The sequence below is a fragment of the Arachis ipaensis genome, chromosome B09 (assembly GCF_000816755.2).
Source record: "Arachis ipaensis cultivar K30076 chromosome B09, Araip1.1, whole genome shotgun sequence".
Taxonomy (NCBI): domain Eukaryota; kingdom Viridiplantae; phylum Streptophyta; class Magnoliopsida; order Fabales; family Fabaceae; genus Arachis; species Arachis ipaensis.
This window is the reverse complement of record NC_029793.2, coordinates 141,079,296-141,096,123: the sequence shown is the minus strand read 5'-3', so window position 1 is coordinate 141,096,123 and position 16,828 is coordinate 141,079,296. Positions and strand designations below refer to the sequence as shown.

The window sequence follows — 16,828 nt, the reverse complement described above, 5'->3', positions numbered from 1 at the left end:
ATCTGAGAGTTTAAAAGTGGTATGAATATTTTAACTTTAGAGTACTTAATTTTTTTAAATATAAAAAAATATTGTCATATTATCTGTGCTTTGTATTTTTGTAAAGTGAAATTTATTATGGTACAAAGAATTTGAAAATTTTCGATTTAGAATTTGAAGAAGGTCATTTTGTACTTGTAGTTGGAAGTGAAAGACAATTATTTGATAAAAAGTGGAGCATTATTGGATCATAAAAAATTTGTGGGATAAATCATAGGCTGATGAAGGTTATGGTAAAATTGGCCATAAACCTTTTCTGTATAAAACTACTGTAGATGGAGCAAAGGATGTATTTATTTTTGAAATTTTTTATACTTGACAGAGTATTCGAAATGAGAGTAGAATGATTTTAGAATAGCTATTGTAAAATTTCTTTATTATTTTTTTTGTTTTTTTATTCAGCTATCACAAAAGACTATCCAAAAGATTAGATAGACTTTTTTTTTTTTTTTCTGAAGACTTGTATTTTTTTATTATTTTATATTGATAGTAATTAATTCCTATAAGAGTACATAAGGAGTACCTTATGCTAATCATAAAATATTTTTTTAATTTTCTGTTTTTATTCTTTTAAAATTTTTAAAATGAGAAGGACTAATTTCAAATGAGAATCATTTTAAAAATTTCAAATAAATGAAAACAAAAAACTAAAAAAATATTGTGGTTAAATTTAATTAACATACTCGTTCATTAATATTGATAATTTATTATATGTGTTTAAATAAAAATGAAGCCGGATAATATAAATAAATAAATAAACAAAAGATAATAAATTGAAAAGGAACTAAGAAAAAAAAAAGGTAGAAAACAACAAATAATATTTCACAAACTTCAAACTTCAAACTCTAAAAGATAATAGCGTCCTAAAACTAGAAACATAGTCTTAACATTTTAAGCAAAACTAACAACAAACATAAATATTTCACAACTACTAAAGCAAATAAAGCTAATAAAGTAGAAATTAAAGCTACTACAAATATAAATGCTTAAGATCCGAAATTATATTCATGAATCTAAGAAAACCCTTGTGAGAACCATGTCGGACTCTAATTCCATACACGTCTTGAGTATCTTTAAGCCCTGTAATAGACAAATGCAGATAATTATGACTTATGAGTATAATTAATTAAAGGAAGGAAATAGAATAGAGATACCTCATTGATGCCGAGTTGAACAACAGTGTCTTTCAATATACCAACATTCTTCACATTGAACTGGTTATTAAGCATGGTAATGCTGGATATGGCAGACATGGGGTACATAAGGAAAAGTTTCACCAAATGAATTTAATTAAAAGTTTATTACATTGAAGAAATATGAAGAATTGGTAAAGTCAACTCATCCCCATTCGTTCTTGTTGAATAGTACGGGCTTCTTCAACACAAAGGAATGGAGGCTTCTTGTACCCATTGAAGATGAATCGATTTCTGGCCTTCCAAAGCTGCCATAGAAGGTTAGCTGCTAGCTCCATTCGATCTGATTTGTCACTGAAAGCTTCCATTTTTTCTGTAACTTCTTTCCAACATCGCCAAGGGTGTTCATCTGGGTTTGGGATGGGGAAATCCACTAGGTGCCAAGCTTCCAACGAATCAGTGCAGAACCACAGACAATGGTGGACTGACTCTTCCGCCGAACCACACCTAGGACAGGTCGAGTTCACTGTTTCAATTCTGGCACTAATTTTGAGCTTTACTGGTAAGGCATTATGTAGTAATTTCCAAAGAAAGCTTCTAATTTTTGGTTGGCTTTTCAAATTCCAGATGCTAGACCAAAGGGGTTTCGAGTGGCATTGTTCCGGAAGAAACTCAAGCGGCGGATGATTGAATTGGAAAGCAATGCTGTACCCAGACGCAACCGTGTATGCACCAGTTCGGTTCATCATCCAGGTAACCTTATCTTCTCTTTCCTGGATATTTGTTTGTAAAATAGCTGTTGCTACTGCTGGGCTGAATGTCTCTGTTATTTTTTGTTGATTCCACTGGCCATTTGATTGAATTAGTTCAGACATCCATTTTGGAGCATGATCTGAGGTTGGGTAGGATTAGGAGTAATAGCCACAAAGTTCATGACCCAAGAATCTTCCTTAATTCTGATTGATTTGCCATTTTCAACTCTCCAGAGAATTCCTTTTTCCAACACCTTTCTGCTTTCTATGATGCTATGCCATCCCCAATATGGGTTTGTTCCCGTCTCAGCACTCAAAAATGTGGAAAATCTAAAGTATTTGCTTTTTAGGACCTTGTAGATTAACGAATGAGGTCTTGTTAAAAGCCTCCATTCTTGCTTTGCAAGCATTGCAAGGTTAAAAGCTTTCATGTCTTTAAAATTGAGTCTTCCTTGTGATTTCGGTCTACACGTTATCTTCCACCCCACCCAATGCATCCTCCGTTCATTACCTTTTTGTCCCCACCAAAACTGCATAATAGCTTTTTGAATCTCTTCTAGTAGAGTGTCTGGTAGCTTGAAACAGCTTAACGTGTAAATCGGAATCGCCGTTGCGACAGCTTTAATTAGGATTTCCCTACCAGAAGAAGACAAGAGAGACCTTTTCCATAGCTGGAGTTTTTGGTTTACCTTGTCTTTGATATAGTTAAAAGTAGCTCTTTTTAACCTCTGAATCACCACTGGGAGTCCGAGATACTTGTTCTGGTTTCCCACATGAGGCACTCGAAGAATATTAGCTAGGTGATCTCGAGTAGGTCCCGGGGTATTTTGACTAAAGAACACAGATGATTTATTCAGGTTCACCACTTGACCGCTCACTTCCTCATATGTCTTCAGTATTTTGATAAGACTATGACAATCTTTCTCAGAGGCTTGGCAGAAAAGGATAGAATCCTCTGCAAAAAATAGATGACTGAGTTTTGGACAGCTGTGATTTAGTCTCAATCCAGAAAATTCGTGTCTCTGTTCTCCTCTGTGAAGCAGATAGGATAGTCCCTGTTGAGTTAAGAAATTAACTTAATTAATTAGTGATGATAAACATTATTTTTGGCAAAATAAATAATTAGATTTGTTTAATTAATAAGTATATATTGCTAATTATTTATTATATGTTGCAGGCCAAAATCTGATTTACAGTCCAACTTGAATGGAAAATAAAACAAGGCAAATGGGCTGAATGGTAAGTGTGAATAAAGACAAGCCCAAGTCATTCATTTCAAACAAAATTCATCAAAGAAGCATAGCAAAGCACCAACGGGCTGAAGTAGAGAAGAACCCGATCCAAGCCTGAAATTGTTTTTCAATTTCCCACCATATTGCTCCAACCAAAGCAACGTTTCTCTCCTCTCTAACCAAGTCACATCAAGACTTCAGAAAAGTAAGAAAGAGAATAAGAAGAAAAGCTTCCTCCATAAGCCAGTAACCAAAGAAGCAAGAAAGAGAAAATCTAAGCTTGAAGCACAGAAGCTAAAACAGAAAATCTAATCCAAATCAAACTTAGGTTAAAGGTAATCCATCTCATCTTGCATGCATCAGATATTCATCCCTTCTTCCCAACTCTCTGCACAATCCGAAAATGGCATTCAAGGGAAAGTTGATCTCTGTTCTTCACTGCTACAAATCCACGGTCACAAGAGATTCTTGGGGACCAAGTTGCATTTTTATGGCTAAGATCAAGTTGACCATTGGAAAACAATTTCGGTTACTCCTTCATGGCTTTCGGTCAAGTTGGAAAAGTCAGAAGCAAAGGTTCTACTTTGATGTTTGAGAAGAAAAAGTGAGCTTGTGGGTTGGTAAAGCTCAAGGCTCAAGGTGTTGACCTTGGAAGAAGAACCAAGCCACATGCAAGGAGATAAAAGAAGCTTGCTGTTCATTCAGAAAGTAAGGAGAGAAAACCAGTGAATAGCGGTTATTGTTCTGAGAGAGCTCTTTGAAGAAGTTCAACTAACTGGACAGTGTAACCTAATCAAAGGTGCATTCCGCCAATATGAAGAACTGAATCAGAGGCTTGCTAATCTGGTTTTTCGCATAGCACAGAGGCTGTTGATGAAGTCAATCTCCTTCATGTTTTACTGATTGTAATGTACTTTTCTAAGCTTATCTTTCTGTAATTTCTTGAGAGAAAAGGCATTGTGAGAAAGCTTGAGAAAAAGCCATGAGTGGAAAAAGGCTGAGTGATACACTTGAGAGAAAAGCCTAGAGTTATTTTCAGATTTCTTTAGGTGTGTTTATGTCTTGTATCTTGTACCTGTGAGGTATCCCTTTCTTAGTTGGGTTAGCACTAAGAGTGAATAGTTAGGTATTAGCATAGCCAATGTCAAGTTAGGTTAGAACTTGAGTGTGAAAGGATTGAGTCAATCATGTGTTATTGGTGTATGTAATACTGTTAACTATAGTGAAATTCTTCCATTGTTGTGGAGGAGACTGGATGTAGGTTGCATAGCACAAGGCAACCGAACCAGGATACATGCTGGTGTTAGCTTTTCTCTTCTTTGCTGTGTTCTGTTTTCTGATTTTCATGAGACAAAAATAAATTGTCTCATAAATTTCCGCTGCTAAGTTATAACAGGATCAGAATTGCAAATCTGTTTTAAAAGGGTAACAACAGCAACTAAAAGGAAGACATAGATTCAACCCCCTTCTCTAAGCCTACCACAACCTTCAGTCCCTCTGCACAAAAAAGGAATAGATATAGGGAGAGGGAGTCGTCTTGTCTTAATTCCCTACATGGATGATTATTCCTTTTGATTCAGCTTACTTATACATAATTAATAATAAGTGAATGTTCAATTCATTAGGTGTGTCAATAATTATCCTAATGTTAAAATTTAAAGATTAATTTAAGAATAAAATATTTTTTTATTTTATTAGACTAATTTTAAAATTTATTATTCACAAAAATTATTATCCCTCTAATAAAATCGGTAAAGCAAACCTAAACATAAATACATACATATCCATATCCTTGAAACATTAATGCACGCACAAAATAGAGATTAGAAACTGCGAGGAGGCTCGTAGATGAAACTACTATACACTACTTGAATATATATCTATATATTCTAGAGGAACACGCTTGTCAACGCCATCCTTGACTGCAGAGAGGCCTTCAGTAGCCTTAAGCCCTGTTTAACAAAAATACTTTGGTTTAAAAAGAATAAACAACAATAACCATATGAAAGAATCTTCATATGATTAAGCTAATGCAAAAACATTAGACACAGTACAACGATGATAAAATGAGTATGAAAAATTTATTGAATGATTATTAATTGATGAATAAAGAATGAATGAGAATTTCATTATTTTACAATGTAGATCCCTTTTATATAATACACTTAATTGCATTAATTAAAAGAGAGAATTAACCTATTCTAACAAATTTTGTTTTCAACAGAATAACAAAATTTTTATTTATTAGCTAACTTCCTTTTCACTATTTATTTCTTTGACTCTATTATTCCCCAAAAATTTAATAGGATTTTAGGGATTTGGATTCTCTAAAATTTGAATTTCACTTTAGAGAGTAAAGTGTGATCTCTCACCATTTATTTTATAGGTGGGATTAAGAATAAATATGAGAGAAAAACATTCAAAGGTAGAAGATCACACTTTATCTTCTAAAGTACAAATTTAAAATTTAGAGGATCCAAATTCAAAAATTTAAAAGTCACTTTAAGTTTGAACTTGCATCTATTAAAGAGATTAATGGAAAGAACTTTGGTAAAAATATCTGCTATTTTATCAACTGAACCAATATGAACAACATTTAAAAGTCTTTGATTTATTCTTTTTCGAACGAAATGCAGATTCAGCTCAAAGTGTTTTGTCCTGCTGTGAAGAATTGAATTGGCTGCTAATAAAACAGCACTCATGTTATCACAATATTAGTTGGGAATCCGCCTCAGGCAAGCCTTTATACCCATTCAATAAATCAGTGCTAGAATGAAATATCAGTCCCTGATCCATTGTGCCAGTCAAGTACCTCAATATTCGTTTAACACATTTTCAATGAGATGTTAGAGGCTGTTGCATATATTGGCATACTTTAATTTATTAATAGAAAATAAAATCTCTGGGCGAGTTAAAGTGACATATTGGAGGGAACCAACTATAGATCTATATAGGGTGGGATTGTCGAAGAAATCATTCCTATGTTTAGATAGTTTAACACTAGTAATCATTGGAGTAGAGACTCCTTTAGAATCAATCATGCCAACCATTTTAAGGTCACTAATATATTGAGTTAAGTATCCTGGACGGCAATTGAATCATTTCCAGTTATCAAAATGTCATCTACATACACCAAAATATATAAACATAGTAACAGCAACATTATGTTTAACAAATAAAGAATGATCTAACCTTGTTTTCTTGAAACCAAAAGTAGCTAGAGTAGAGGACAATTTATCAAACTTGTCTTAATCCATATAAGGATTTGTGCAATTGGCAAACCTAATCATTATTACCTTATTGAAAATCTGGGGCTGCTTCATAAACATCAATTCATTAAGATCACCATTCAAGAACGCATTATTAAAGTCGAATTGGCGAATTTGCCAATCAAATTTCAAAGCAATAGTTAAAACAATTCTAATTGTGGAGGGTTTGATCACAGGTGCAAAAACCTTGTCAATAATTATAACAATTCTCAACTCTTCTTGCCTAACACTATGCCAATGGGGTGATTGTAAGTCTTGGTTAATATTTGTAGGAATATTTTGAGTTAAATCAATGGTAGGTACAGCATTGGCAGCAAGAACACGTGATTTAGAGATGCCAGCTTTGGCTCTTGATTGCATACAGGAGTGGGTGGAGCAATGTCAAATTGAATTTCAAGACCAGATATAGGTATATTAACCGGATGCAAAGTAGAAGGAGGCTGAGATGTATTAACAGTGTTTAGAGGAATACGACTTTTGAGTGAAGTGTGTGTGTAAAGAACAGATTCAATATCAATTGAAGGAGATATATTAGTGGTGATGGGAGTAAAAGGATAAGTAGAGGCTTGTGTAGAGGGTGTAGTTGATGGGGTTTGAGGTAATTTAACATTGCAGGGTAGAGTAGTATTGAGAAAAAGAAATGTAAGATTGGTGTGAGGGAATTGTGGGGAAGGGGTGTTAGGAGGAGCATTAGCAAAAAGAGTGGAATAAGGGAATTTGGTCTCATCAAATTTAACATGACGAGTAACGATGATTTTTTCTGATTTAGTGATAGCCTTTGTGATTGGATGCATATACCCAAGAAATACTGATAATTCTGATTTAAAATCAAACTTGTTTTGAGAATAAGGCTTGAGACATGGGTAGCAAGCACAACCAAATACTCTTAGAAAGGAGTAATCTGGTTTGTGGTGATGCAGTCTTTCATATAGAGAGATGTTTTCAGTAGTAATAGAGGGCAAACGATTAATGATGAAGGTGGCTGAGAGGAAGGTATCATTCCAATGAACTAAGGGAAGAGAAGCCTTAGCTAACATAGCAAGACCAGTTTCAGTAACATGGCGATGCTTTCTTTCAACACAACTGTTTTGTTGATGCGTGTATGGACATGAAAATCTATGAGTAATTTCATGCTCAGTAAGATATTGGGTGAAGGGCTTTGAAAGAAACTCCCTTCCATGATCAGTTTGGAAGGTTTTGATCTTGAAACCTGTATGCTTTTTAATCATTGCTTTAAACTGTAAGAAGGCACTAAAGGTTTGAAATTTAGAGTGTAAAAGATAAATGCATGTATAACGGGTATAGCCATCTACAAAAGAGACATAGTTAAATCCATTATATGATGTAATAGGGGCTGGTCCCCATAAATCAGAATACACCATGTCAAGAGGAGCATGAAAGTTAAATGAATCAAGATTAAAAGGCAAATGGTGCATCTTAGCCATGCAACAGAATTCACAAACACTTTTTTTATTGATAGTAGATGGTAAATTGACATTACATATTTTCAATACAGAATGAATAATTTTGGGTGCACAATGTCCAAGTCTATTGTGCCATAAAGTGTAAGAATCAAGAGAGGCAGTAAAAACTTTAGGTTGTACATGAAGGAAATTTAAAACAAATTGATCTTTGTGTCTAGGTAATCTTGAGACAGCAACTCTATTAAACTCATGTATGCCTTTTTTAGGAGTTCCTTGAAAAAGAATCTCTTTGGTAGCCTGGATTTTGACAAAGCAAATGTTAGCATGGAATTCAAAGAAACAGTTATTGTCAGCACAAAACTTTTGAACACTTACTAAATTTTGAGCAATGTCATGAGAATGTAAAAGCTGATGGAGAAGAATTTTTTGTTGAGTATCAAGATTCACCAAATAAGAGTAACCAGAATGTGCTATAGAAGTACCTATACCATTACCTAGCATGATCTATTCAGCCCGTTATATTCAGAGGCAGCAATGAAGTTGCTTGGATCATATGTAACATGGTGACTTGCATCTGTCAGGGAGCCACGAAGGATCTGAAATCAATCATGGAGTGGCAAGGTAAGCTCTAGGTGTGTCAGGGAGCCAAATTGCCATTGTGTTGTGATTGAAGCATGTTAGTGGAAGGTTGCTGGAAATTTTGATCGAATATATGAAAGCAATTAAAAACAATATGGCCTGTCCTTCCACAGAGTTGGCAAACTGGTCTTGAATCCATATTATTAAATCTTCCACCTTTATAGAACCTTCCCCCTCTACCTCTTCTTCCATTAGAATTTGTTCTTGGTGATGCACGACCAAATTGTGATGGAGCTTGAGTGAAATTTGCTTAACATGATCCAAAATCTGGTTTTCTAAATCTTTCAAACATGTCCTCATGAGCCAGTAAGAGTGCTTCTGCCTCAATTAGTGTAATAGTGTCTGATTTGGTCATGACAGAAGAGATGTAAATAGCATATTCTTCAGAAAGTCCATCAGTTCTGGCAGTGATGTGGTCTTCTAAAGACAAAGTGTAACCTATTGCAGCTAAAGAATCTACAACCTTTCTGATTTTGTTCAAGTTCTCAGCAGCAGATGTACCTTTCTTCTTGATGGATTTGAGTTGTACCTTCAATTGTTGAACTTTGATCTTGGAGATTTTAGAGAAACAATCTTGAACTAAACTTAGTGTGCAAAACCACAATCTAGCATACGGTTCTTGAAGCTTGAATCAGTTAAAGAAAGTAACAAGTCATAAGGTAGCCATCTTTAATCTTCCATTGCTTGTATGTTTCAGATTCTGTCCCCGACGCTTTGGCTGCATCATCTTCAAACTGTTGTGGAATTTTTTCTGGAATTAAATGATCTGCAAGCTAATTTGCATTTATGACATGTAGAGCTAATGATAAAACTGGAATAATCAAAGTCATGGATCGTAATACTTAGCTCATGATACCATGAAAGAATCTTGATATGATTGAGCTAATGCAAAAGCATTATGCAGACACAGTACAACGATGATGAAATGAGTATGAAAAATTTAGTGAATGATTATCAATTAATGAATAGAGAATGAATGAGAATCTCATTACTTTACAATGCAGATACCTTTTATATAGTACACTTAGTTGCATGAATTAAAAGAAAGAACTAACCTACTTCATGCTCTCTTTTGTGGATGTGGATGTTGCCATGATCCAACAACAGTTTTTTTCTGTTTTTCTGTGATGAGATGGAGGGTAAATGAGAGTTAGATTATGCATTGATTTGTAAGGGAAAGGATATTATAATTAAAATTTGTAAGGCACTGTAATTAGAGAATCTTGATGTGAGTTATCAATCTCCACCATTAAGAACTCTTACAATAGAGTTTTGATCTTCTTTATATTTGTTTTGTGCACCAAATTTATTTATCACTTTCTTTTGATTACAAAAAATTTATATTAAACGTATATTTTTTTTGTTTTTGAGTTGAAAATATATATTATTTAATTTAATATTATAAAAAATTTGAGTGTATTTAAAATTTATTACTTTGAATGTTTGATTTTATTTTTTATTTCATTAAAAAAATTTAGTTTAGCTAGAATTATCACTAAATTTATACCTCTTGCTATCAATGGAGGACTTTTGTTACTCCGCTACTTTTGCACAATTATTTCTAACTTGTTTCTCAACAAGATTAGTCATCAAGACATCAACTACCACAAACGTTAGATTAATTAATATCTCTCTCCTTTTGGATCAAATTTCAAATGGTTGAAAAATACTTGATTCATTGAAAGATGTTCAAAAATTAAAATAAATATTCACTCGACGGAAGATGATGACATTTAAATCTTGGAAAAGTATCGGGTACCAACATATATTATCTGCCAATTTATTATCAACAATAATTAATTATTATATTTTAAACACATATATAAAGAGACACATTCAGAAAATATATTTATAAAGACACTTTTATTAAACACAGCTATAAAAAAGACATTTTTATTAAACACATCCACAAAAACACTTCTATTAAATACAGTTATAAATAAGAATTGACAAAAATTGATAGAAATACTGTTGGTAACATATGGGATAAAATTAGTAAGAATATGCTACTTTGTTGGATGTTATGTGAACTCAGTCCATTAGTAAGATTTATTGGATTTATTACTTTGGCCCAATACACAAAACAACTTTGCTAAGTAGTGATAATAAAGATGTTTGCCTCAAATGAAGCCATACCAAGTTCAAATCACAGTGTAATTGCTAGGATAGTGTGTGCGAGATGTGTATGTATGACCGAAAAAAAAAATCATGGGTTATGCTTTCATATTTTCAGAGTTTTGGGGTTAATACAATAATTATTCAAAATAAATGACGTAAAATAAATATGATTATAAAGTATTAAGGGGAACTACAAAAGATCTCATCAACCATTCAAAATTCATCAAATTAAACGTAAAGCTGCATAAATAATAAAAGGCAAACACATACATCCTAAAACAAAGAAACGCAGTCTTAACATCAATTTTAAGCAAAGGCAACAAAAATCAAAGGAAACAAAATATAATTTAAATGCTTAAGATCCGAAATGCATCAAGCTAAGAAAACGGTTGTGAGGGCCATCTGGGACTCTATGGATGCCTTGAGTAGCTTTAAGCCCTGTAACACATTAATACAGAAAGAAAAAGAATAGATACATAGCAGTATATATATATAATTTAAAGTTGGAATAGGTTGAAATGAGATGAGTGTAAGAGAGATACCTCTTCCATGCCAAGTTGAACAACGGTTTCTTTCAAGACACCAACATCCTTGACATTGAACTGATTAAGCATGGTGAGGCCAGATATGGTTGACATGGGCTGAATGAGAAGATCATCCATGATCATGTAAGTTATTACTTCTTTCACAAACCCATTATTGCTGTCATTAGATGCCGCCGTGGCCGGGGCTTCACCCTTGATATAGTTGACTTGCGTAGACATACGACCAGTACGGCACGCGGCACAACTAGAATTGTACGCACTTGTTACACTGCTGCTACCGCAACCGTGACCGAAACTGTTGGAGCACGTGTAGAGCTTTGGAGTTATCTTGGAGTCGCTTATAGCAGCTGATGAAGGGAGGAGGCCGGAGATAGCAGGTGAAGAGGTAAGAATGGTTGGATTAAGGATAAGATCCTTAGATAGGTTTGGTTGCCAGTAAACATGGTTGAGGTTTTCAACGCTCGAATAAAGATTTCCCAAGCAACCAACCACGACTTCCTTGTTTAAAAGCTTGATGACGGTAGCAAGGGGCAACTGAAGCAAGGTGAAGAGGAAGTCCACCACATCTTTAGAGGCTTCTGCAAATAGCACTTTCTTATTCTTTGAGTCTATCAGAAGCTTCAAACTCATATTACTAGTATTAGTGGTGGAATTAGTCGTCATTCTGAGGGTGAATGTGAATGATAAAGGAAACCAGGGTTTATATACGGGAGATACTAAGGTAAAAGGTCAAAAACGTCTTTTTATTTTTTAAATATTTTTTAATAATTAAAATTTAAAATATATTATAATCAATTAAACTGTATTATTTTTATTAAAATTAAATCAATTTAACTAAAAAATTAATAAATTAAATTTTAAATCAATCTAAATTAATATTCTTTTATAAAAAATAATTATAATATTTTTATTATAAAAAATAATTAAAGTATTTATATATATATATATATATATATATTAATTTTAAAAATTTTAAATTCTGAATTTNNNNGAGAGTTGGGATATGCATTCATTTGTAAGTGATGTTGAATAGAAGAGAAGGCTTGCAGTTATCCAAAGGTTATTGTATTGATGAGAGAATTGTCTTATCAAGATTCGAAGTACAAGATACTAGAGAATAGGATAATCATTTCCTGTCATATGGTTTCTCTGCTCTAGTTTCGAAATTTCATTTCCAACCAACTTAGTTTATTTTTTATTTTTTTGTTGTTTAAATTAAACAGGCTAATTTTTTTTATATGACACTAAATTTGGTATAATGCTAAGTTATGGAACTACGAAGAATTTTACACTAGTGTGACGGCGTTCAGGTGCAGGAGAGAAATTGGACGATTTGATTTATTGCAGTTGAAAGGGGATACAAATCGGACCGTTCGATTTATGGTTCATGGAGGACAGTGCATGAAAATCAGACCCATCGATTTCATGCTTAACGTTTAAATTTTTTTTTTTTGCCCAAGAAAATCGGATCCAGCGATTTCTTTGTTGGATTGAAAAAAATCTTGCAGGCCATGAAATCGGACCCAGCGATTTCTGGGTTGCCTTTTTTTTGCGATGGCCGTTCACTAATCGGACGGTCCGATTTTATTGTTTAAAAAAATTCGAACGACCATGAAAGCGGTCGAACGGTCCGATTTGAGTTTAATATATGTATAAACCCAACGCTGAGTAGCCAACTTCATCTTCTTCTTCTTCCGAGCTCCAAATCTCCGAAGCTCTCCTCTCTCTTTCTCTTCATCTCCATTATCATGGATGATAGAGTGAGATTAAAAGTGTATTATCATGGCCAAATATTGTTACAAACATCTGAAGGAGTGAAATTTGTGTGTGAAAATTCATTAGATATTATAATTCCTTTCACACTGTCAATAAAGAATTGAAAGGTGTAATTTGTGAGAAGATGGATTCTCAAATATCCAGGAGAGTATTGTGTATTTTGTACAGATATCCTATATCTGTCTTTGGTGGTTTGTGCAATTTCAAACTAAATACGTGACCGATGAAGCGAGCATGTAAGAAATGTTTTCAGTGTATCTTAAAAGTCGGTCGCGAATATCGTTCATCGAACTATATATCAAGTTCGAGCAATCTGCAGCGGATCGAGATATTGAATTGGAAGATTACAACAGAGATAGTGAGGAAGAGTTTGAAAGAAACTACGAGGTCGTTAATCCGGATGTAGACAAAGATTAAGCTGACGATGCTATGGTGGCAGATGTGGCGGATGTGGCAAATGCACTAGCAAACCAGCAGCCGTTTGTGGAGCTGAGTTTCATGCGGTCGTTGGATTTGGAGGCCATGCATGTACCGGAGTTTCCTCAATATGTAAATACAGGTACGCCATCATTTTAAATTAAGATTTGTTAAACTATAATTTGTGCATAGGTTTTGAGTTTAGGAACAAATATTTAAGACAACGGTAAATAGGCAAAATATAAAATATAATTAGTAATTGTTTAATATTTAATTATTAAGTAAACATGTATGCTGAGAAATTTAGTATTTTCCGTCACTGTTATTAAAATCGGACCGGAACGGTCGGTGCAAACCGGTCAAATCCAGAGTGAACCGGTTAAAACCGGTCAATCTCGGTAAAATTAACAAAATACTTATTATTCCTATTTCATATTATTTTAGAATAGCTAGATATTTTTAAAATGTTAGTGAAAATGTTTACTATGTTTTATTTTTTATTTACAAAGGACCAGATTAATCGGTTCAACTGATGATCCACCGGTTGAACCAGTGACCCATGACCCAGTGACCTGACCGGTTTGATCACCGGTTCGGTTTTGACAACTGTGTTTTCTATTGTTCTGTGATTATTAGTTTATTAGATTATTAGTTCTGACAACTATAAAATTTGTGATGTGATTGCAGCAGAGCTTCCCGTTATGCCAGATGGTGAATTTACCGTGAGAATGGAATTCAGTTCTAGGGAGGCAGTAATTAAGGCAATGAAAGATTATACTATCCGCAGAGGTGTAGATTATCGGGTGCATGAGTCAGAACCGACGACATTCTATGCTAAATGCACCCAGTACAGCGCAGGATGTGATTGGCTGATCAGGTTGAGCAAAATGTCCAGAAAGTATTGTTGGGAGATAAGGAGGTACAATGGTAGTCACACCTGTACTAGGGCCACCATTTCTCAAGATCATTCGAAGCTGGATTCCAACACAATTGCAGAAGCAATAAAGCTATTGGTAGAAGTTGACCCGTCTATAAAGGTGAAATCAGTGATTGCGAAAGTACAGTCAAAGTTTAACCAAGGTTTTGAAAATCGGACCGGTCATCAAACCGCTTTAATCACTGGTTCACTGGTTTAGTGGTTCAACCGGTTTAACCGGTAGTCTAACCGGAAAAACCGTTTTAAAATAAAATAATAAATAAATTATAAAGGACCAAAAGTTGAGATACTCCAAGAACTCCTGTTAGATGCAACTGCATTCAACATTATCACATATTCTCACACACACAAATTCAAAGCCTTACATCAAAGAACAATCACAGCAAGTGATTTGGAAAGAAAATGTAAACACCGAACAATCACAAGCATACACAACATGTGAATATTATTATAGCAAACATAATACAAAATAGCTCTTCTAATGCGTCTCCTAAAATATCCCAAATAAAAAAAGCTACATGATCTGATCCACTTGATTCAGAAAGTTACATCTATTGGAAAAATTAAGAATCAACTAAAAGAAAAAGAAGAGGAATGTCTGGTTAATTCGATTCAATTTGCTGAGAGAGTTGGGATTTTGATTCAGAAATCATGCCGATGGTGGATTCATTTCCAGAGGACATGATACTTCCTCCCAATATAAGCTCACTGCGCATAAGCACATTGAAGTGTCTCAAGAAGCTAAACTACAGAGGTTCCAATATCTGAATGCTCTTCATATACTTGAAATTCATTGCTGTGACATCCTTTATTTCTTGCCTGATGAAGAACTTCCTTCCACCCTTAATCAACTTTATGTCCAAGAATGCCCTTTGCTGACTCCAAGACTTAAACCAAATAGTGGGAAGGAGTGGCACAAGGTGGCTCGAATTCCACACATACAAATTAATGACCAAATACTCTATTTAGGGAACTAGTGCCAAAGCTAGGCACTCAGGTTAGAGGACTATAAACACTATGCACATGCAACATGTTATGCATTCTGATGAGGACAAAAGGGATGAATCCATGTTGTGCCGGTTTCATTGTGTCCTGATTTGTACTACCCTTTGATTTTCAATTTTAGCATTCAGCAAAAAACATTACAAAACAGCAACAAGTAATCCCTAATCCCTAAACAAAAATTTCAATAATGATTTGATTTTCATTTTTAGCAGCAGCAAGAAAATTTTAACAAATATTTCAGCAATTAAAGAAAGAGCAACAGCACAAAATCAGCAAAAATTAGCAATTTCACAATTTCACATTAAAAATCAGCAAACAAAGGCCTTGGGGAGAGAAGACAGAGACACGAACAAGAATAAAAAAAGTGAAAGCAATAACAGTAACCATCGACGGAGTCACGGACGGCGACCGGGGAGACGACGGTGAGTGGCGAGCTGCTCCAAGCCAACAAAACAGAGAAGCCATGGAGGACGGATGGAGGACAGGGGGAAGGAGGAGGCCGAGCTACAAGAGAGGGCCTGGCCACAGACAGCGCCAACAACATGGACGGCGGCAGCACTGCGGCAGAACAGTTGCAGGGAGGACCTAGGGTTTTGGTTTGGTGATTTAACTTTGCTTCAAAGTTCAGAGGGATTCACAAATTGGGGGGTGTGGTGGGGAAGGGGGGAGTGAGTAAAGCTGTAAAGGTAACGCTTTTTCTTTCTTTTTTTTTTTTTGAAAATAATCAAAACGATACCGTTTACAGAGAACCGGCCGGTTACCGGTTCGGTCCAACCGGCCGGTTTTCGACCGGTTTGACGGTTTTGAAACGGTTTTCAAATGGGCGGTTATTAGAGGTGGACCGGACCGTTTTCATTGCCGGTTCCCGGTTTTCAGAACATTGAGTTTAACTACACCATAAGTTATCGCAAAGCATGGTTGGCAAAAGAGAAGGCAGTAGAGTCAATTTTCGGAGGTTGGGAAGCTTCGAACCTGTCAGAACTTCGCCATGTGCTTCACCTATATCCCGCTCTTGATGAGGAACGCCTTGAGTCAAGCCAAATTGCCTCCTCAGTCTATTAGATGCATGCCACTCAATGCATTCAAAAGATATAAGCGGAACTGTGGCACTCCAAATAGCCGAATGCTGATGGATGTCAGGAGGAATCACGTATGGATCGATCCGGCCAATTGCATAAGCCTCCCAAACAAACTGCACACATTATGCAAGTAAACGACGATTACACACTGAATAATAATACGGCTAAACGAAAACAACTACTTATTTATTACAACAAACATGTCCTTCTTGCAGACCATCCAATTCTCTCCTAAAGTGAGCAAGGGTATGAAATCTGTAAGGCCGATTCTCACGCTCCCAGTTACGCCAGCTGACATCATTCAATTCGTTAATTTACATTTATCAATGCAATTTAAAATACACTATTTCAAAGCATTTAGCAAGCAATCGGAGAGATTCGAGGATTGCCAGGAATCGGTACAATGAATGGTAGACGGATCCAAGCCCAAGTAAGCAAAAGTGTCAGCGGTCCATCAATCTCC

General features: G+C 35.0%; 1 protein-coding gene and 1 long non-coding RNA gene across 2 annotated transcripts; both read right to left on the bottom strand.

Annotated features, from left to right (window-relative positions):
* LOC107616231 lies at positions 10,758–11,840 on the bottom strand. The gene is made up of 2 exons (XM_016318217.2): positions 11,149–11,840; positions 10,758–11,044 (listed from the first exon to the last, which is right to left on the bottom strand). Exons 1-2 carry the CDS (start codon positions 11,812–11,814, stop codon positions 10,979–10,981), a joined length of 732 nt encoding a protein of 243 aa, XP_016173703.1. The 5' UTR covers positions 11,815–11,840; the 3' UTR covers positions 10,758–10,978.
* LOC110266379 lies at positions 14,699–16,151 on the bottom strand. The gene is made up of 2 exons (XR_002353702.1): positions 15,671–16,151; positions 14,699–15,454 (listed from the first exon to the last, which is right to left on the bottom strand). It is a non-coding gene; the product is annotated as an uncharacterized LOC110266379 (long non-coding RNA).

Excerpts from the sequence above, each read along its gene's own strand:
- LOC107616231 (XM_016318217.2), bottom strand. The coding sequence starts at position 11,814 with ATGACGACTAATTCCACCACTAATACTAGTAATATGAGTTTGAAGCTT. Across the intron at positions 11,045-11,148 it reads TTCAACTTGGCATGGAAGAG|GGCTTAAAGCTACTCAAGGC; the intron begins GTATCTCTCTTA and ends AATGTGTTACAG.